A 22,561-nucleotide genomic window follows, 5' to 3' on the forward strand; every position below is an offset into this window, starting at 1 on the left:
GTGTTTCTTTTAAATTACTAATCTAATCAACAGAGATAGCCGTAAAACATCACCTTAACTACAGTCACTTCTGTAAGCAACCCCAGCTAGTATATGCTTGAAATTGTGTTCTAAGACTGAACAAAGAAGTGTGTTACGGTAACCTTTGGTGAGGACACACCGGTTGCATCGTAAACAGAAAGTGTTCTGCATAATATAAATGGGTAAAACCTTACGTGGTTGTAAGCTGAGAAATTTGTGTCATACTGCAGATAAGATGTTACCAGCTACTGATGACTGTCTTGTCTCCTGCTTTTCAGCATCGTCTAATGCTGCACACATCAGTAATGGAACCAGGGTTTATTTAAGGAGGCCATCGTCAGTGCAGGACAATGAGGCAGAGTCCTCTTCAGAAGAACACAACCGTTCCCATGGTCACCAGAGGCCTGTTTCAGGGAGTTTGTCTGGTTTGTCAGGAGGCAAGCGGGATGGAAGCGTGAGCTCCCAGGATTCCAGAACTGAGAGCGCCAGCCTCTCTCAGAGCCAGACAGCGAGCTTCTTTGGCAAACGTGCAAGTGGTAGAGCCCAGCAGGATCCTCAGCATTACAGCGATTCCCAGTCTGGGCTTTCTAAAATGAACGAGAAGAGAAGATCCTCGTCTGACAGTACTCGAGCAAAAAATAAAAGGCCTGGGGTAGTGGAGTCTGTGGAATATTCTGACCGAGGGGATTCTGACATGGATGAAGCAACTTATTCCAGCAGTCAGGAGCAACAGCCAGCTAAAAAGGCATAGCATATTTCGTATGAATATTTCCCATCAGTATAACAGTGGTAGTGAAATAGCTGACTGTGGGTGTGAATAAGGTAAAAGGATGTAGGGGAAGGACAGCCTAGCCTGCAGCTTATCCTTCTAATGGCAAATGCTAATAGCTGATTTCTAATAGTTTGGTGATTTTGGTCAAAATAAATGGAGAAAATCACTCCTGTAACTTGTAACAACTTCCCAGCTTTCCAGTGTCACAAGATGGGCATGTCTTACTAGAGGCAGCTTGTGCTTTGGGATGAACGTATAGTGCATTTGTTGATTCTGTAGAAAACCTCCTTTCAATTCTGTGTGTTTGTCCAATATGGTCATAGTCTAGCAACCACCCCTAGAGGTAAGTTGATTCACCTGGCAGATAAATTAAGTTTTTCCTAGATTAAAGTAGTAGTGATGCATCTGGAATGGGTAGCAGCAGAACTCATTGTCTTTTGAGATTGATCTAATCCATGGAAAACTGCTCTTGTGTAGTCAAGTTTAGCAGTGAGCCATGCTCCGAACAGACAGCTTGCTGCTTCACCTTTCTGAAAGTACACAATTGGCAAGTACTACAACTTAATTCCTAACTTGCAGTGATTCCTCTTTTCAGCTGATGGAGGTTATTCAATCAAGTTGTGGCAGCTCCTGCAAATTAATCCAACAGACCCTAGGCTGCTGTAATACTGAAGTACTATAGTTTCTGTGTTCTGTGACCAACTCACTTTGACAATAAAGATTCGGCTGCTGAAGGCCAATCATATTTCTGTGCTAAACCTGTTCAATGGCAGCAATGGAAGAGTTAAAGCAATGAGCCTTATGGGTCTTGCTAATTGGTACTTTGCCATGTGGACTCCTTTTGGCTGCATCTGACTCAAAAACACACCTTTTAGGGTCTTAACTGTAAACTTCTGTTCTAATGGCAAATCATTCTCTTTTTGTTTTGTTTGTTTCTCTTTTTTTTTTTTTTAATAAAGGAATCTTCCTCAGTGAATACAGCAAACAAAATGAATTCTAAAAAGGTTACTGCAACACTTCTTAAACCTGGAGATATCTTTGAGGTTGAACTAGCCAAAAAAGATAACGGCTTGGGAATAAGTGTCACGGTACTGTTTGACAAGGTTTTTAGATGTTTTCTCTTTTTCTCTACTCCCAGAAACCCATAAAATTGCTAAATTACAAGGAAGCAAAATATTTTCTGGAGTCACTGTTAAGTATATAGTTTTACTGATGTGTGATTAATCTTACCAAAGCTGAAAAGTAATACTATTTTATATCCCTTTTCTTGTCATCTGCCCTTTAAGTAACTCTTGTTTGTTGTTTTATGGTGGAGCCCCAAAGTCCTAATAGAATCTTATCACAGATGCTGCTTTGTGAGTACAAAAAGCAAGATGGTCTTTGTCCCTTGCTACCTAGTAATGTAGCAAATTTACAAGGGAGAGAAATAAGACCTTCCCTCACTGGCATTGCAGGCAGTGGAAGCAGTAGTGTTACTTAAGAGTATCTATGCACATCCACACACATATACCATGTTCAGTGTTCTCCCTCTGCTGGATGAAAGGCAGAAAGTAAAAAACTACTTAAATCCAAATAAGACCTGGTTGACACTGCTTTCTTGCAATACAAGACAAAAATGTATTTTTAATGGACTAATTTCTCTTCAGGCTATAAAATTTTGAAGGTAGTTTACGTTTAGGGCCTGCCATACTACAGAGTGGCACTTCAGGGAAGAAGAGAATGATTTATAACTTGAGATGCACACATTTTTCACTGCTCCTGTTCTTGTGTTGTGTTCAAAAATACATTTTGGTGTTTTAATGTTCAAGTATTATCTCTGGTTGATTGATTGCCGGGCTACACAGTAATTCAAAAAAGGAAAAGTTGTTTAAATTATAACAACAGAGAGCAGTTATTAGCTATAGTTCAAAACTGGTGGCTTTCACTGGCTGTTTATACCTAAAACTAAGTTGGCCTTTTCCCAAATGTGGCCATACAGATTGGCATGTAGGTGAAGTGCCAATTCGCAAGCCTAGCACTGTTTTCATATATATGGCTAGTATTGTAAGAGGAGCAGAATGAAATTCTATTATTTTAGCATCCCAGTCTATTCAAAGTCATATTGCTTTGTCAAGCTTATAACCTGAGACAGCTGGAGGAACAAAGGTTCAGGAGGAGCTGGTTATTGAATAGCATCAGGCCTGCTGTATGCATGCATTGGCTTTGTAGAAAATGTTAGAAGATGCCAACCGATGCAAAGATTTCCCTTAAAGGATCACCAAGTGTTATCTTCATTGACCTTTCCTTTTCCAGCCTCCATTCTGCCCCTTGCATTGCTGTCCTGTACAGTGGTGAAAAGAAGAGGTGTACAATTAGCTCTGTGTTTTAAGTTTTCACATGTAATGTTGTGTGCTTTGGCAGCGAACATTAATATACTGTTGGTCTCCCTCTTCCCTCCAAGTTTGTGGAGAAGCACTGATAGTGCAGCAGTGAGCCAGAATCATACAATGGTTTGGGTTGGAAGGGACCTTTAAAGATTATCTAGTCCAACCCCCCCCCCCTGCAATGAGCAGAAAGGCTAAGGCCCTCCAAAAACAATGCCTTTTGAGCTTGAGCAGATTTTTTTCAGCTTAGACCTTCAAACTTGTATGAGCTGAGAGAAAGCAGGACTCCTTAGTTACATCAGAGAGAGGGTATATTGGAGTAGGACGCTGCATGGGTATGCATCTGCTGCTTTGGCATGCTGTGCTGTCACACATCTTTGAGCTTTGATATGCATGCAAGCATGGAAAGTCTGGCATAATGCAGACGTTTCTGCTGAAGGACATTTATTTGTTTTGGGTGCATTTGCATTGTGATGCATCGTGTTTTTACAATATTCCCACCCCAACTTCATTCGTAATAAATTGCATGACTGCGAAAACATGCTTTGTGTAACTTTTTGGTTTTGATAGTTTGGCTGTTCTTTTTACATACCAGTAGCCCAGGTGCTTCCTGAGTACAGTTTTCCTTGTGTGACACTGTTTAATTACTAAGTATTCTAACTGCAAAAAGACTAACAGATCCTATTTTTGGTTTCCATTTAGGGCGGTGTAAATACAAGCATAAGGCATGGTGGTATTTATGTGAAAGCAATTATTCCTAAGGGAGCAGCTGAAGCAGATGGCAGAATAGAAAAAGGTAGTATTTCAGTTCTTTCAGTTGGGACTCTTAATGTGAAAAAAGGGCAGATAACTCTCTGTGGTGGACTAGATGATGCACTGTGGCCTAGAAGCTAGGAACTCTGCTTGCCTCCTTTCATTGTACCTTTTTCACTGGGGAGAAGAGCTGTTTTTCTGAGCTACTGCATTTGTAGTTGTCATTTTAAATATTGCCTTGATAGCTAATTCTGCAGGTGAAGATTAAAAAAAAGTGTAGAACAACTGCAGAACCAACAGAAAAGTGCTGAGACTGTGGAGGGGAAAAATAGGAGATAAGCTGCAGGATTTTTTTTTTTTCTTCCCTAATGCAGCCTGTGTTAATGGAGAACACTTCTCTGTTCCAGCCATGGAGAGAGAGGGCTTTGTATTATTTGTGGCCTTCTTGCTCAGCATGCTGGGCAACTCAATACAGAAAATCACTTTTCTTGTTTGTAAGCCAGGCCACATTCTTTACTGAACTGAGAATTCCCACTGTAGACTAAGATTTGTTTTTAATAAAGAGTCTGAGCTTTGTGGCAGGCTATCATTCTGATGGTTAACACTAGCTTTGACGTGGGGCTATCCCATAGAATCATAGAATCATTTAGGTTGGAAAAGACCTTTGAGATCATTGAGTCCAACCATATAGTTTAGTTGCAAAGTTCTCTTCTTGACTCAGAGTGTGGAGGGGAGGGAGAATTTACTTCCATAACTGTCCTTGTTAGCTGAGACTTGAAGGTTTCTGCGCATCATATGCGTTCTATAGATGATGTTGTGCCTGCTTTTTCTTAAATTAGTAATCAATCATTTGTAGGTGACCGTGTGCTCTCCGTCAATGGGATTAGTTTGGAAGGTGCTACCCATAAGCAAGCTGTTGAAACGCTGAGAAACACTGGGCAGGTAAGCAGCTGCTGGTTCTACTCCTATCTGTAGTAAACCAGATCTTCATGAGTGAAAAGCAGTAAAGGAACCTGAAGACTGGAATTCTCCCCAGTGTCCTGGTTGCTTTACGTGTGCTTTCTTAGACTCCTTGGCTTCCTGGGCCTCGAATCTCACTGCCCACCCTAGTGAAATTCTGACTCCATGTGCAGACGAGAGGTCTGCATGGAATTGGTTTCTCTTTGTCCCTGGGCTTCACAGGAAGGAAGCCCAGGTGCACAGGTTGGAAAGCAGCTGTAGCAGCATGCTACAGACGGGTCCTAAATCTGAACCACTGAGGAGACAAGGGCCTCCATATATGCAACTGTGTTTGCATGCTGTGTCAGTAGCTTTACTTGAGTCTTGGCCTTTTTGGAAAGCGCTTGATTCTGTCAATAATGTCTACTCATTTAATAGTATTAATATTTATGGCGGCTGCTTCATATGTGAAAGTACATGCACACCTGAAAATAGCCAGTGAATGTACACATTCAGAGCTGCTAAGGACTACTATTTGTGCTCACTTTATAAAATGCTTTTAACTCTATTCCCTGTACACATGTGTCCTCACAGCCTTATTGGAAGAAAACCCCTTCTTACTCTATGTTGGCAAGTATCTTGCAAGTCCATTAGTGTATTTTGGAGGTTGTCATTTACAGCCCTTAAAATAAGGAACAAATGGAGGAGGTATGGGGAGGGAGGTGTCTGTAAAGTTTGCTGCTGTAAAACTTAGGACCCTGACAAGTCAGAAAGAAACACGTTTCATCTCTTTAGGTGGTGCATCTGCTGTTGGAAAAAGGTCAGCTTTCAATGGCCAAGGTTCACGCTCCAGTAACACCACAGTGCACGCCTCCAAATCAGGTGGGGCAATGTGAGCCACAGGAGAAACCAGCGACAAAAACTACAAATGCCAAAGATTACAACTTTGTCACTGCAGGTCAGGTCACATAGGACAATTGTCTGAACTTTCAAAGCATCCTTTAGTTTTTGTAATATTTTTCTTCAAATCTTCTGTAGAACAGAAAGACAGACAGGAGAAAGAGCTGGTAGGAATCTATACCAAGCCCCTGCACATGATGCAGTCTCTTCCTTTTTGTGCTGTTGCATTTGTTTTTAAGATTTCCTTTCACATCTTGCTAACTTTGTTTAGTTACTATTAACTGTTTGCTCTCTCACCTTTCCTTGTTGTTTCCCAATTTCACTAGCCTTGCAGGCCAGGGCTGTAGCAAGGCTGGAGTAAAAGGGGTGCTGCTATCTCTGATGCTGCTAAGGAGTGCCAAGGGAAGGTTAAGATACTCGTATGTAAATGAGAGCTTCTGTAGGTCCTGCTGGTCCTGTCTAGATGAGAGAAAACATCAAGAGCTGGATGAAGAGAGAAGGGGTATTTGTGTAGCTGACTAGAGGTTGGCATATTTCAACTTCTCTTTCTGGAGACTCGTGAAAATGAAGGGAAGCCTACCCAGGTGGGGAAACCACTGCAGATACCCTTTAGTCTTCCTGCATGGGATTTACCCTGTCTGCCAGGAACTCCAGTTGCTGCTCTCACTAATGTCTGATCAGTGGCCAGAAAGATTGTGTCACACTGTGCTTTAATAGGCTCCTTAATGGAGTTGCTGGGGAACAGTATTTTGGAGACACTCTGGCTTTCTGTATAGTGTGGGTATTGTCAGGGCAAGCCAGCAGACTGAGAAGGCATGGTCAGCTTTTTGTCCTCTTTAACTTGGAGGGATCTTTTAGATAACGCTTGTGTTCAGTAAAGTGGAAGAACCCTGTGAGGGGGAGCATGCGCATTGTCATGTCTGGAGTGAGAGCACTAGCCACTTTTTTTCATGGACAGCATGCTGTAGGAAATAATGTTAATGTTTCTTTTGCAGAGAACACATTTGAGGTAAAGCTGTTGAAGAATAGCTCAGGCCTTGGGTTCAGTTTCTGCCGTGAAGATAACCTTACCCCAGAGCAACTGGGCTCAACTATTGTGAGGGTGAAAAAGCTCTTCCCTGGGCAGCCCGCCGCAGAAAGTGGGCAGATAGAAATTGGGGACGTCATTCTGAAAGTGAATGGGGCATCGCTAAAGGGTTTATCCCAGCAGGTTTGTATCTTAGCAGTGAAACTCATGCTGTGGTAGTCCTGCAAGTGTTGGGGGTCTGCATCTAATAATGAATCCCACTGTGGCCATAGGAAGTCATCTCTGCTCTGAGGGGAACATCTCCAGAAGTCTCTCTTCTCCTTTGTCGGCCACCATCTGGTATACTACCAGACATCGATCCTTCTTTGTTGGTAAGGTCTATGGCATATGATTGATTTTTTTTTTTAATTGCTATTTGAAGGTTCCTTTATTCGATCTGGTGGGTGGGTTAGTTAAATGCAAGATGCAGATGGAAAGATGGGCAGGGTGCTCACAGAAACATGGTTCTTACAGTAAATCCCTCAGGAGTGTACTAAGCATTTTGTGGAAATGTGAAAAGAATGCAGGGCTTTAATAATTACTTTTTTCCCCTCCATTTTGTGGCTTAAGACGTTGGAAATTGGTTTAATACATTGTTTCTGTGGCAGGGGTTTCTTTGCAGCCCAGTGGTTTGAAGTTGATCTCAAATAGAAATTGGATATTTCTGTAATGTTTGTGAAGAATATTCTGCAAAACACCAATTTGTCTGGTTTTGATGCATGTAAAACCAGGGAAAAGATTGCCATATTTACTTACTGGAAATTAGCGGTGTCCCAAAGAATATTTTCAAAATGCTCCACTAAGTAAATCAAAAGAACAGAAGGCCATTTTAGGATACTTGGAAGAAGTGGAAATTATGTGTTTCAGTAAAAGAGAATGTAGAGGGGAATTTGCGTGAAAAGTAGGCTTTTCATAATACTCAAGTCTGATGACAGAAACTTAAATGTACAAATACAAATTTAAGTGAAATTAAAATTAGGGTAAGAGATAAGCAACTGAACAAACTAATAATACAAATAACTAGTCCTGTAATGAACCGGTTTGTAGTATGGAATAACTTTAATAAAACAGCGCATATATTAAGAGAAAAACCAATAAACAAATGACAGTTTTTGTTTATTACATTATCACAGATCGGTGTGTTCATGAACACAAGAACTTGGCCATAAAAGCATATATGAAGCTTTTAAACTTTGTGTGTCTGCTAGCTGACATCATTCTTGGGAATATGTGATTATTGGCAAAACTTTTCTTCATTCTCATGGGAGTTAATAATTTGGCTGAACAGTCTCCATTTGGTGTAGATTATCATTGTTTTTGTAGTCTGTTATGTTGTTTTTTGCTTGAAAGCTTCTCTGTTTCCCTCCTGTGTGAGATTAGTTTGACTTCAGTTGCACTGTAAGTGTCAGCAGTGTGTTCCGGTTGGAAGGGATTTCATGGTAATTGCCTAGATGACTGCTGGGCATAGCTTAAAGGCATCTGTCAGTAGGCTCTCAGAGACTAAAGCCAAGAGTATATTTGTTTTCCTTAGATGAATTTGCAGTTCTTTAGCAGTATATGTTTCAAAGTCTTGCACACTTTGTCTTGGCCAAGTTGCGTTGAACTTGGTGAAACTGTGCTATGATACATTTACACAGTCAAGGCAACATCTAAATGGAAGGAGCCACTGACTAACTGCTTTTGATAATTTTATGCAGTCTTTGCAACTTTCTTTTGTCATCAAAACTGGAGTTTGATGAATTAAATGTCCTTGCTCTCCGTAGACTCCCATCCATTCACCCCAACAAGTATTTCCAGATGTCAGCAGAGAAGTTTCTGGTCCATCAAATGGAGAACAAGGTGACAGCTCAGATGAAAATGAAACTACTGATCTGAGCAAGAAAAGGCTAAAATCTCCCTCTAGAAGAGACAGCTACAGTGACAGCAGCAGGAGTGGTGATGAGGAGGTGATAGACTCGCCAGCACAAGTGGGCCTTGGCTGGAGTTCTGCGCTATACCAAACTTCAGATGAAGCTGTGACACAGGCACATAGTCAGTACGAGGCACACAGTGGTCAGGAGGAGGCTGTTTGCACCATCTTATATCCTGATCAAGAGGCTCCTAGCAAGTCAGAGCTTGAGGACAGGTATGCTGTTTATAATGATCCTCGTAATATTGCAGATTATGTTTACAAAAATAGTTTATTGGACCTATTCATAGAAATATTTTTTTGTTTTGCTTTTTAGATCTGCATAATGTCAATATTGGTCCATATATTAATTTATGGGTGACAGCCATGTTGTACAACCTGATCCTTGTTTTTTGCTTGTTTATCTGTAGTAATCTGCCATTGGATTTGCCATTGATCCCAACCTGTAGAACTGTTCCTGATGTTACCACATCCATTTTAATAAATGACTGTTATGCTACTCCTGCTTCTGAGCTGACTCCACACCTGGGAGGAATGGATTCATTACTCAGCCAGTTGGAAAAAAATGCTGAAGAATATGAGCCAGTAATTTACTATTTCTGTCTTTCAGTAGCATAAATGTACCTAATTCTGTGGCCAACTGGAAGTTGTTTTAGCCGTGGTATTGGGAGTGACTGGATAGAAGTTAGGCATATTAATTTACAAATGGGATAGTTGTGGGTTATACTTGCACTAACTTGGGTGTGTGCCTTATAAATGGCACACATACATGTGCCATTTGTAACCAGTGAACTGCAGCTGCTCATACAAATGTCTACAGGCATTTTCTCTCCGGGCTCTTGAGGATTTGATACATTTCCCTCTGTGAATGTGGAGGCATCCATGTGTACATAAGTAGATGTGTATACATCTATTTTGTGTGTCATTTCAGCCTGGAAAACATGGCATTAAATATTTACCTACCTTTAAACCATGTACTCAGGTGAAGCTTAAATGGCAAATGTCTTGCTTCTGCCCTGTTAGTTTTCTGTGTGGCTGTTCAGAGATCAGAGGGTAAATCGGGGCAGCAGGGACATCAGGAGACCCTGTTCTTTGCTGCATTTCTATCTGAATCCCAAAGACTTTCTGGTCTGCTGCAAAATGCAGCATATTTTTGAGACTCTTCTGAGATAGCTTCTTGCCACCCCAGAAATACGTTGTGTATCAGAAGGGACTTCTGCTTCCATATCCTCACATAATCTATTCACAGATTGAAAAAAATGAAAATTGAGCCTTGATATGTCTCAGTTGTGTGAGGGTCTTTCAGGTCTACTTTCTACTTTTTCACCTACTTTCTTCAGTTGAATAATTCCTGATGTGTTGTCTTACTTGAAAAATACAGAGCCTTTTTTATATATGGCAGCTAGTTGAAGGTAAAGTAAGGTGTCGGTTTTGGCATGTGCCTTCACAATTTTGTTTAGATCATAGGCCTTTGGCCCAAGGTTAGCTCCATGCAAAACAGTAGTCCATCTGAATTCATTAGAGGTACTTACTTGAAGCAGCTAAGCTGAGCCTGCTAAGACACATGTCTTGGTACTGTCCAGGCTTGTGTTCCACTTAAACCAATAGGTAAATCAGTTGTCTATTTCTAACTGTCTTAAATTCAGTAAAGTATTCAAATTGCTTCTGTTTGTGTTGTAAAGTGCTATTTTCTTCCCCTAGGAAGCAGAGCTCCAAGTCACTATGACAAAGTCAGAAAAGGGTAGTCTGGGTTTTACAGTGACCAAAGGTAATGATAACGTTGGCTGCTACATTCATGACATTGTTCAGGATCCTGCCAAAAGTGATGGGAGACTACGACCTGGAGACCGACTGATAAAAGTGAGAGAATTAATGTTTTCAGATAAAGGGATTGCATGAAAAGGACAACTTTGAGCCAAAAAAAAAAAAAGGCAAACTCTGTTGTGGGCCAAAGTAAATGTGGTTAAGGAACAAAAGCATGCACCTTCTGAGAGACATAATTTGATAGCACTTGGACAAAAGAAATACAAGTATGAAAACATATGAGAAGATTGCTGAAGGGAGTTACGGTATGTCCCACAGCTAGGCATGTGTGCAGCCACTATTCATGATGGCAAAAAATGGTTTAAAGAGAAAAGCATTCATTGATTAAATAAGATGGTTGCTCAAATATGTGGAGGAGTTGTTGGTCAAATACATCTATGGCTAGCATATTGTTAGGAAATAAATTTTAAGAGATGTGCTGTGGAAGAGTTTACCACATACATACGTAGTACAGATGTTCATCACAGAATCGTGGAATAGTTTGGGTTGGAAGGGACCTCTAAAGGTCATCTAGTCCAACCCCCCAGCCCTGGGCAGGGACATCTTCAACTAGATCAGGTTGCTCAGAGCCCCGTCCAACCTGACCTGGAATGTTTCCAGGGATGGGGCATCCACCACCTCTCTGGGCAATCTGTTCCAGTGCTTCACCACCCTTAACATAAAAAATTTCTTCCTTATATCCAGTGTGAATCTACTCTCTTTTAGTTTAAAACCATTCCCCCTTGTCCTAGCTCAACAGGCCCTACTAAAAAGTCTGTCCCCATCTTTCTTATAAGCCCCCTTTAAGTATTGAAAGGCTGCAATAAGGTCTCCCCAAAGCCTTCTCTTCTCCAGGCTAAACAATCCCAACTCTCTCAGCCTTTCTTCATAGGAGAGGTGTTCCATCCCTCTGATCATTTTTGTGGCCATCCTCTGGACCCGCTCCAACAGGTCCATGTCTTTCCTGTGCTGAGGACTCCAGAGCTGGACGCAGTACTCCAGGTGGGGTCTCACCAGAGCAGAGTAGAGGGGCAGAATCACCTCCCTTGACCTACTGGCCACGCTTCTTTTGATGCAGCCCAGGATACGGTTGGCCTTCTGGGCTGCGAGTGCACATTGTCGGCTCACATCCAGTTTTTCATCCACCAGTACCCCCAAGTCCTTCTCGGCAGGGCTGCTCTCAATCCCTTCATCCTCCAGCCTGTATTGATACTGGGGGTGCAGGACCTTGCACTTGGCCTTGTTTTGAACCTCATGAGGTTCACACAGGCCCACTTCTCGAGCTTGTCGAGGTCCCTCTGAATGGCATCCTGTCCCTTATAGTATTAGTTTCTGATCGACTGAAAACTTGCATTTAGGCTTACAGGGACTGTGAGCAATAGTGACGAAGTGCATAACACAGAGCATGTGTGTGTGTCATTGCTAGATCAGGACACTGAAGCACTGCTTAATACTATTAAACCTTAATAAAGTTAGGCAAATACAGGTCGAATTGGATTAGGTTGTGAGTCAGACTTCCAGGTGTTGGCCTATGCAGTTACAGCACTCCAATTTTTTAAACAGGAACAGTAAAATAATATACTGCTTCAGATTGTTTAATATATTGACATTTGGACTGTAAACTTGTTTCTTCACTTGCGAAAGTTCAGTTATGTGTCCTGTCTCCTTGGGTAAGCATGATGAACTGCAGCTGTTGTCAATAAAGCATCTATTGTTTTGTCCTTTAATGTCAAATGTCAACAATAGGAACAATAATAAATGATTCTGCAGTAATGCTAACTGTTTTACTCGGAACCTAACAAGGAGATCTGTTGCTTTTATTTTTACAGGTTAATGACATTGATGTCACTAACATGAGTCATACTGATGCAGTAAACTTTCTCCGCGCTGCTCCAAAGACTGTCAGATTAGTGCTAGGGCGTGTTTTGGAGTTACCTAAGATGCCAGTGTTGCCTCATTTACTGCCTGACATTACACTAACGTGCCATAAGGAGGAGCTAGGTAACACAGAAGTATACTGCTTTTTGCTCTAAAGCAAAATTTTTCCTTTCAGTTACAAAGAAAGAACTTGATTATTCCCCCCCCCCCCCCCCCCCCGCTTTTTTTCCTGCAAAGGTTTGTTGTTATCAGGAGGTCATGACAGCCTTTACCAAGTTGTGTACATTAGTGACATTCTCCCCAAATCGGTTGCTGCCAGAGAGGAGAGTCTCCATGCACTAGATATTATCCATTACATTAATGGAGTAAGCACACAGGGAATGACTCTGAAAGAAGCCAAAAGAATGCTGGAAACATACCTTCCAAAAGTGGTGCTCAAAGCAACCAGGTATGTTTTGGAAGCAAATGCTTCCCTGTACTTTTTGGTTTTCTTGCATGATTGTATGAGTATATGGGTAAAACAGTTCCTGGTATGACAACTAATTCACTGGAATGGTACTATGTGGCATGTCATTGAGGACTGACACCACAAAAAGGGTCTGTATATTTGCAGTGGAGCAGAAGGGTACTTCGTATTTGCTGTGCTTTGTGTTTCTTGGGAAGACAAGGCTGAAGTGCAAGTGTTCAAAGTACCATTTTCAAAATATGACACAGGTTAAATACAATTACTCCTTTTTCTTAAAACCGCTACTGAGGGTTCTATAATCATAAAAAGGAGATAAAATGTTGTTTCATGCTTAAATAGCTCTACTGTCACATGGATGTCCCAGCACACTGGTGAATGTCAAAACCCTGTGGCACAGATCCTAGTGCGCCACTGTATTTTCACTGATCCCTGCTGCTGCTTTTATGGCAATGCAGCAGTCTAAAAAACTTTTCAGATTACTCTGTTTTAATACCTGGGACCGAAACATCTAAAACCTGGGACTGAAACATTTACTTCATTTTTGAAGTCTTCCAGCCATGCCTGCCGTTCTTCGCTTCCTCTCTCCCTTTCTCCTTCCCAATCTGTTTTATACCAGAAGGGGAAGGAGTTGCAAAGTCCTGAGACTGCGAAGTCAAATCTTTTTGTCAGAATCTAGAAGGAAAGTCCAGCTCTAATGAACTCTTCGGTGCTCCCTGAAGTAGGAACTAACCTAACTACCAGTGTTTAATCTCTCTCATTGAATATTTTAAGTATTCCAAAACTGTTGTAATAGAAAGCATGATTAGCAGTTTTACTGATAGTACATATTTACATCAATATCTGATGATTACCATGAGTTACTTATTTTTTTAATAAAAATTTCTGTAAACATTTCTTTTCATAGAGATGGTCATGCAGTGTTTCCAAAATCCAAAAGCCCCGATAGCTCAAATCCATGGCCAATGAAAGCTAACGGTAAGATTTGCTTGCTTACTTACTGCAAGTGAAATGCACATGTTTATAGAAATGAAGGAACTTATACGGGCCTTAAGATACCATCCTAGTCCAGTGACTGCACTAAACTCCACTTACTGAGATCAGCTCCAGCAGGTGTTTGCTTGATCTTTCTTTTAAAAGCTCCATGAAAAGAGATTCAACAATAGTCTCTTTAGGATTCCATTTCTCTTGTAGTTTAGAAATTCTAATATCAAGCCTAAGTCTTTCAAAGAGTTTTAAAAAATCAATCAATTTATTATCATCATCATAATTGCTATTAATAATCATGTTGTTGTTTCTTCTGACCAGGCATAAAAATACCGATTTGTTAATTTGAAAGGGCTTCAGGTCTCCCATTGGTCTTCTCTTTTTCAAGACCAAAGGAGCCCGAAATAATTTTTATTGCTCCCCTCCAGATTGTTTACATCTCACTGTTTTCCTCTTCAAGTGTGGTGGCTTCCGGTCACAGACACAGCATTGGGTGAGGCTCACCAGTGCCAAGCAGACAGGAAGAATTATTTCCAGGGTTGTGTAGACAGCATTCCTGTTAATACATCCTGAGTGAGGTTAACTGCCTTTTGCTAAATAGTTCCTTGTCCACTCACTTAGACTGAGGATCCTTTACTACCTACATTTGCTTCTGTGCAGAGCAACTGCTTATGCCGTTACTTACCATCTTAAGCATTTGCTTTTTCTTTGAAATGTGGCACATTACATTTGTCTTGATTCATCGTAGTCTTGTTTTTCATGCTTCCTTTAATGTACCTAGATAACTTTGAGTATTGATCTTGCCTTATGAAATTATTTCAACTCTTGCAGTTTAGTGTTGCTCACGTTTTCCAAGTATGCTACATGTTTTGTTTCAAAAAACTTAGTCAAATATTCATTAGGAACAAGCCCTGTAACCAAATCTTGGAAGACCCCACTTAAAACTCCCTTCCTGTAGATGACTTGTCATGCATAGGTTCACAACAAGATATAAGGTTACTCTTAGCCTTCAGTTATTTCATCTACAAGTTTCTTTGTTTGTAAAAGCGTAATGTATATGCAAATCCAGAGCTTCACTAGTAGCTAGGTATATAACATCTACTGGTTCCACTTTGTCTCCTTTATTATACTAGTAATGGGATGTCTAGGGTAGGCGGTGGTCTCTGATATCATAGTATGACTCTCCTTTTTACGAAGAAGGGAAAGGTACCTTTGAACAAGGACCCAGATGTCAGATGATTTTTATTTTTAAAAAAAAAAAGTTAGTGACAGGTGATTGTGGGGTTGTATTTAGCACATTTCAAGAGAAAGGGACTCATGCCCTGTTTCCCAAAGGTGCGTTTCCACTGTATGTTGTTAAGCTATTTATCAACATTTCTCTTTGCTTAGAGTTGGTTACTTGTGTTGGCATTCATGCCTTCTGATCCCATTGAATGTAACATTCAAAAAGCCACTATAAAGTATAGTCCATCAGACGTAAGTTTGGCAAGGCCCAGTAACCAGGCAGGCAGAAATGTTACTCATTTCATAACATAATATTAAATACCTTGTTTCTTTTACAAAAATAATTGATGTGGGCTAATTTAATTTCTGTGAAAAAGTTCCTGTAAAGTTGTTGTTTTTTCCCATTTTTGTTTAGGCTGTTCCTGTGGTGATCCCTGTGATAAAACAAAAAAGACAACTGATGCTTATGGGCCCAAGGTAAATATTCCTCTATTGTGCCTATTATCATTAACCAGAGAAAAGGATCTACTTTACACACATTTTTAAAATAAATAAATAAATTAAACAATCCATTAATGAAAGTATGCAAACCCACTATTGTCAGTTGATGTGAATAAGCAGAGATCATAATAAATATGCAAGTTTTTTAAATAGATCTTCTCTTTCTTTGGGACTGCTTTATCAAAAGACAAATGGTCTTATGAGAAGGATGCAAGGCTACAATCCATAAAACTCCATTCTGTTCACAGTTTCTGCAGATGTTTGCATATTACATTTACTAGATGGTTTTCTTTCTTTTTTCACCCTTTGTTTTTTCTGAGAAATGATGTGTTGTGGGACCAAAAGTATTGAAGCCTGCATATGTTTTATAGAGGTTATAATAACATTAAATACTACTATGTGTTCTCTTGTAGTAGTTGCTTCTTCATCACCATGTGGGGTTTTTTTCTTAGTTGCTTTAAAATTTTTTTTATTTGCTCTTTTCATGTGAAACTTCTAACACACCTAAAAACTGCCCACCCATCACCCAGCTATCTCAGATGAGAATATGATATGAATAGGGTTTTTTATTTGTTGCTAAGTAGAGTGGTGAACTTCTTAAGACTTGCTTGCTGCTTCAACAAACTGCGAGATGCCTTAGGAGTTAATTTGTACTGTTCTTCACTTTCTTAGATAAATGGCAATGGCATCCTAGGGCCTTCGCAGGCAAATACAGAAAACAATATCCATCACACAAAAGGACTAATGATTCTCTCAGGATCTGGAGATGCACCTTCTCTTGGCTTTACCAATCAGATCTCAGATTTTTCTAAACACAGTGACAAATCAGGTAAGAGCTGGTGAGATGGGGGACAGCATTATTCAGTCTTTAGTGTACAAGTACAAGAGAATCAAGACATTGTTGAATAGGCTGAAATAAGTCAATGTTAGGCTGGCAGTCAATTTTAGAAGATCATCTCTAAGTTGTGTGCTCTGCTTTAGAGGAATTAGTTGATGTTGGAAGTAGATTTATGGAAATTGGATTCTGTGTTAGAGAGAAATTAAGGAAAGCCATGATAACAGCTAGAAATAACGCCATGGTGTCTGCCCCTTTAATATTCTTTTTTCCCCAAAAACATCCTATATTGGGAAAACTTGTGATTTTATACTATTTCTCTTTAGAAACAGAGGTTCCAGATGATGAGTATTATGATGAGGATGATCACAATGAAGTTGTCCAGTATCTGTTGGATGTTGTAGATGAGGAAGCCCAGAACCTCTTAAATCGTAATAACGCAACTTCAGAGGCTCAGAGTCTTCTACATCTCAAGAAGGCTGCATCAGAAGATCACCCACCAGGTAAAGAGGCATTAAAAAAGCATATCGTTAACAGCAAAATACTTCTTGAAACAAGGTGCCAAGTAAGCAATTGATTTGGCAAGAGGAAGAGTTGACACTGAATTCATGTGTGAACTGAAAGTTTCCCAAGAAGAACACAGACAAATGGTTGCTGATTCCAGTGAACCTCAGATGCAATTTAATAAGTCAAGTTCTGGTTTGATAAATCTGGATTTTGCTCTAATCTGGGAAAATTAATCCCATTCTGGAATTGTCTTTTGAGTGGAATTCATGTTGTTTAGGTACCTGGTTCTGCAGCTACAATCATGCTGGTGATTGTATCACCAGCCTCAGCATTTCAACATTTCATTGATTGCAGATTGCACAACAGGGAAATGTGTTGAGATCTCTCAAAACCAAACAATTTGCCAACCTGCTTTGTCTCTTATAGAAAAACTATTTTTTTCAGTACCTGCTTCTGTCTGTACACCTTTCTTTTCCTTCATTCCATCTCCTCAGCTCCCGTTGTTATTAACTGAAATTTAGTGTGGAGTAGGATTTGTAGTTCCTTTGTGGTGTCACACTATGTATGTATGCTCCAATAGGTCAAGCAAGATGCTTGCTACTCCTGTAGAGGTTCCTTCTAGAACTCAAGATATACCTTCCAAAATTATAATTATTTCAGCTCTTTTGCTGCTCTTCAAGTTCGTTGGTTTATTGTCATTGGTCATTACGTTAGAAATCAGTGAGGAATATCATTGGAGCTCCACTACTTCCAATTCCTTGTAGCTAGGATCTGGCCTTTGCAACTGAAGATTAATTGAATCCATAAGATACAGCAGCCGAGAACTATGTAGCAGACAGATACAAGTCAGATTTTATCTGGCCCATCTTAATTAGGTCTTGTTAATACAAAGAGCAAGTAGAATCCCGGTGTAGACCTACTGTTGGTCTAAATGTAACTGAATTGCAGAAACACTATTGACGTGGGAATCTGATAACTTACTAGCACTAGTCTGTCCATCCATTATGCTGTGGCACAGATACTCTGTTAGCTATGCAAACAGCCTCATATGCAATGACAGCAGTTCCAGTTCAAAAAGAAAGAAGCCTAAAGTCTGATTATTCTATACAGTAAGACCTCTTTTCCAACACACTGGTAGCAAAGGGACTTAAAAGATGTTCCTTGGTTATTCTGACATCTGTATTCCCTGTGTAGTGCCAGACAGGTGTAACAGGATTGATATCTGTGAGAAGGTGACTCCTGGGCATCTTTTGCTGTGTTTGTGCTGTATCTTGTGATTTTCCTGTTCCAGTAGAGATGAATGGAAAGCTGACAGAAGATAAGTCTGAAGACACAGACTGTGATGGGTCATCTTTACCTGAAGATTTTTCAGAGGTGGGATGGCAAGAAGCTGGCAGACTCTTTCAATTTATTATTTTCCTTATTGGCTTAGAACTTGTGGAAATAACTTTACATGGCTTTTAAATGAAAACATGTTTGTCAGTAGTAGCTGTAAATGGTGTACAAAGCTTTATTTTTTTTAAATAGTGTATGATTATCATAAATTAACTATATAAGAGAACAAAGCATAAAGTTATTTTACACTGTTTCTCATATAAAGCCCAACAGCTTTTTTTCAAAAAGGGCGATAATAAACTACCTTGTTAATGTTACCTCAGGCATTTAATCTAAAAGATTTCCTTGATTCCTACTCAGAGAAGGGAAGCAGTCACAATGAATGCTGTGTAGACTTAACTGTCCAAAATGTAAATTTGAGATTTCTTTTCCTCCTACTTTTTGCTAGGATACGTTCATTAACTTGAATAACTTCTATATGTGGTTTACCCTACATTATCGTATGTCCTGTTTTACAGCAGTCACTAGATGCCCAGGTTTTGTCTCGTAGTTCAAATCAGCAGAACTCTGTCTATCCAGCACATGCTGGCTGTTGCAGTTTTCTGTCCAGTTAGTAGAGCTGAGAGTCAAATTGGGAATCTGGCTCTGTGTCGGTGTGCTCTAGGAGATCCACAAGTAAAATTCTCTGAGTATGGTAGTGGAAACTTACAAGTTGGCCTAATAAGTATAAATGGTTTTGTAGAGTTTTTCTTGAAAGGAGGATCGAAATGCTGCCTTCTCTGCCGAGTCTTCATTGTCTGTTGAGGAAGGCGTATATAGGAGTACCTGTCATTTAGTGGTAAAGCCCTGTTCTGTTCTATATAGGAATGGTGGCTTGACAGGAGGCAGAAGTTTTCACTATCAAACACATCATAAAGGGGTTTTAAGTATTAGAAACAAAAAAAGTCAACTGGAGAAAATTTAGCTGGCTCTACTGCTGCTGTGAGTCAGGAATGATTTTAAGATAGCTTTTTGACCTTGTTACAGTAGAGCCTCTTTCCAGGTGCTCAGTGTTCTTGTCCTCTGTTATTTTGGGTTAATGAGATGTTTAAAAGAGCAAAGTCTTTCATTATGTGCTGCTTTGAACTTAGTACCCTTCAGAAATAGTCCATGTAATTGTTAATTGGTTAAAATTTACAGTGGGTAAGTGTTATAACTACGTCCTTTAATGTGTTTTGAAATATTTCTTCCACTAGCCAACACATGTAAATGGCTGTGAAGACTGTTGTGAAGTAAAAGCTATGCCAGAAAGGTAAGATTTCTTTTCTAGTGTTGCTTGAAAGCAAACCTGTGAAGTCTGAAACTCTGAAGAGGGATATGTTATAATGAGAGGGGAAAAAAAAAACCAAAACAACAAAAACCCCACCTCAAACCAAAACAAACCCAATAAAATATCTGTGCAGTGTCTTGTTGAACTGCTCTCTGTCTATTCTTGTTATTTACAAGGTTATAATTTGCCTGAATACTAGTCAACTTTATGTGGTTTACTATGCCCTAGTTTTATTTATTCCTTTGATATGTGGTTATAACAAGTAATTGGGCTGTGTTCAAATGGCTCCAAATAACTTAATTTGCATTGTACTAATGATTTGGTACTTGCATGTGAAGAAAACGTTCAAACAATGCTGTCTTCAGTTTGAATCTTTACAAGCTTCATTAATGTTACTTCTTCTGGTTTTAGAGCACAGAAATTAAACCGTATAGTTCCACTGGTCCATCTGTTCCCATTTTGGTGCTTGGGGCTTTTTTTTTGTTTTTTTACATGGAAAACAAAGGATACACCTGGCCAAGGTACTAGCTGTCCCTTTGAGCCACCTTGAATTTTGGAAATTCCCAAGATGGTTTTTCTTTGTGAAATAATTTTAGTCCTTAGTCTAAGTGAAGCTTCAGTCAAAGTGTATATACTTCTTTTTATGTTTTGATTAAGTTTCTGGGAAATTTTGGGTTGAGACTTGGCACAAGCAGCAACCTTATGACCTGAAATACTTAATACATTTATGACCATCTTCAACAAAGTTAGAAAACTTGCAATTGAAAATAGATATTCTAGTGTATAGGTAGTGAATTATGTGAATGATACAAATTTGCTATTGGATGTTTTTGACTGCTTAGCCTCTGAAAAGTAATTGCAGTGATAGTTATTACTAGATTCATGTCTTCCTGGCTCTTTTTCCACTGTTACCTTTTTCAAATCCCCGCTGGGGATTTTGAAGGAAAAAAAAAAAAAAAAAAAAGGAAAAAACCTGTGGTTTTTTGAGATTACTGGTATAGATCCAGTCCAGAAATACTTGTAGCTATAAATTACTTTCTGGCGATTTTTTATTAGATTGCAAATGTGTGTGTTATTTCTAGTTGTTCTTTCTTACTTCCATACCTTGTCCTCTTACAGATCTCCTCCACAACCTCCCTTGAGCCAAGCAGATGAAGATGAAATCACATGGGGAAGTGATGAACTGCCGATTGAATCAGTCAGCCAGGAACGTGTAAATAAAGGCAAGAACTTTAACAAATAATCAGTGGAAAACTGAGGATTGCATTAAATAGACAAAATGTCAGAAGTTAATTTTAAAATGTCCTAGATGTGTTTTGAGGGTGTAATGACAGGTATAATGGGAAATCTAACGGCTCAGCAACCCACTGGAAAGGATCTTTACAGCTTTGTGTAATAAATATGTGAGAGTTAATAGGAACAAGTATTGGCAATGTTGCGCCTATAGTTGTAGTAGAGTTGAAACCAGCTGAGATGCTTTCTTCCATAGTATCTGTCTGACAAAAGCTGTAACAGTATAGATGTTTGACCATGATCAGATTGATATATTATGTGCTTCACATACCGGCTACTCCATGCTCAAATTAGGCAGTATTTTTTCTTTATCTTGACCCTCATTCTTCCACTGCTGCTCAACGTGGCAGAGTGGAACACTACTCAGTTTGATGCATTTGGCAGAATCTAGTCTTTACTTTTTGAGATAGCATTAGAAATGTCAGTTCCTGAAATTCATATACAGCAGCCTTTTGTCTGCATTCATTAGAAGAAAAAAGGATAACCCGTGCAAACCTTTAGACTAAATTAGTAGATTTAGGACACTTTTAATTGCAATACCAGAGAGACTCTTGGTTTATTAATTTTGTTGTGCTTCAGAGAAACACTGAAGGCCTGATAGAAAGCAAGCTTTATTGGAAAAAAAGATGTACTTAACACGTCTTACGATTACCACTTGAAAGATGTGTTGAGTGTAAATGCTAAAATGAAGTCACAGGCTGTAATGTTTAAGTGGAGAGTTCTGAATTCATTCCTGTGTGCATTCATCAATTTTGTAGGTTACTATGTGAAGAACTTACGTTTAAAATGTATTTGAAGTTTCTTTCAGTGTATTTATTGGAAGTTCAGGAAAATACTCCTTTTGATTCCTGGATTCATCAAAGCTGATTTTACCTCATACTGGTTTTGTGAGTTAATTTGGTTTTGCCTGTCAAACTGAGAGGACATCTGTGTGTTCTCTTTGGTGTATGGAGACATTCTAGAGAAAACAGGTAGTACAGTGGTGAAGAGCAACAAGGAAATCAAACATTGCACTACAGTTTAAGTTTCCATGGTTTTAGCTATTTATTTATATTTATATCAATCAGTCTTCTTGTTCTCCTAGATTTCCCTTTAGTGACAAATGAAGAGATCTCTGCACTCCCTACTGTGAATGTGCTCCCTGGAGGCAAGTACTCAGGAGCCAAATTGAAGTCAGTGATCAGGATGTTGCGTGGATTGCTGGAACAGGGAGTCCCTTCTAAAGAGATTGAAGTGAGTAACTATTTGTCCTTTAAAGTCCTTTTTTCTAGTATGAAACAGTTAGAAATAGAATGGCTGGTTCATCACTGCCTTAAATACCACAGCTCTTTAATTTGCAGCTCTAAAGGGATGAAAAGACAACTTCTACCAAAGACTTCTCTCCCTTCCCCCCACTAGCTGCTGAGAGATAAGATTAGTTTGAACCAGGAATTCAATTCCAAAGTGTGTTTACATCATTCTTACTTCTGGTAAATTACCAAGTGAATATGACGTTAACAGGCATAGACAAGGTAAATAAAGGCTGTGAAATCTAGCTGCAGAATGTAAAAACAGCCTTTCCAAAGTCTTAAGTCAACCATGTTACATGTTTTCTTTTTTGGGAGAATGAGATACAATATTTACTGGATAATAGGAGTTTTTATTTTGTTTCATTTTCTTAGCTATGTGGAATTAGATTCCTTCCTGTGACTGGGTTATTTTGC

General features: G+C 39.5%; 1 protein-coding gene across 9 annotated transcripts in view; it reads left to right on the forward strand.

Annotated features, from left to right (window-relative positions):
* Positions 1-22,561, forward strand: part of PTPN13 (protein tyrosine phosphatase non-receptor type 13) — a 126,207-nt gene that overhangs the window by 98,960 nt on the left and 4,686 nt on the right. For 7 of the 9 annotated variants that reach the window (XM_076337030.1, XM_076337033.1, XM_076337034.1 and 4 more), the window contains 20 exons: positions 300-766; positions 1,753-1,896; positions 3,859-3,952; positions 4,766-4,851; positions 5,644-5,806; positions 6,744-6,958; positions 7,048-7,146; positions 8,578-8,939; positions 9,134-9,308; positions 10,425-10,583; positions 12,356-12,527; positions 12,642-12,852; positions 13,775-13,845; positions 15,494-15,555; positions 16,252-16,408; positions 16,741-16,917; positions 18,213-18,295; positions 19,492-19,547; positions 20,685-20,788; positions 21,943-22,091. In XM_076337030.1, coding sequence (XP_076193145.1) covers positions 300-766; positions 1,753-1,896; positions 3,859-3,952; positions 4,766-4,851; positions 5,644-5,806; positions 6,744-6,958; positions 7,048-7,146; positions 8,578-8,939; positions 9,134-9,308; positions 10,425-10,583; positions 12,356-12,527; positions 12,642-12,852; positions 13,775-13,845; positions 15,494-15,555; positions 16,252-16,408; positions 16,741-16,917; positions 18,213-18,295; positions 19,492-19,547; positions 20,685-20,788; positions 21,943-22,091 — 3,206 coding nt within the window. The remainder of the gene's footprint in view (positions 1-299; positions 767-1,752; positions 1,897-3,858; positions 3,953-4,765; positions 4,852-5,643; positions 5,807-6,743; positions 6,959-7,047; positions 7,147-8,577; positions 8,940-9,133; positions 9,309-10,424; positions 10,584-12,355; positions 12,528-12,641; positions 12,853-13,774; positions 13,846-15,493; positions 15,556-16,251; positions 16,409-16,740; positions 16,918-18,212; positions 18,296-19,491; positions 19,548-20,684; positions 20,789-21,942; positions 22,092-22,561) is intronic. The other 2 variants (XM_076337028.1, XM_076337029.1) reach the window with 2 other exon arrangements.

This window comes from Aptenodytes patagonicus, chromosome 4, assembly GCF_965638725.1.
Source record: "Aptenodytes patagonicus chromosome 4, bAptPat1.pri.cur, whole genome shotgun sequence".
NCBI classification, from domain to species: domain Eukaryota; kingdom Metazoa; phylum Chordata; class Aves; order Sphenisciformes; family Spheniscidae; genus Aptenodytes; species Aptenodytes patagonicus.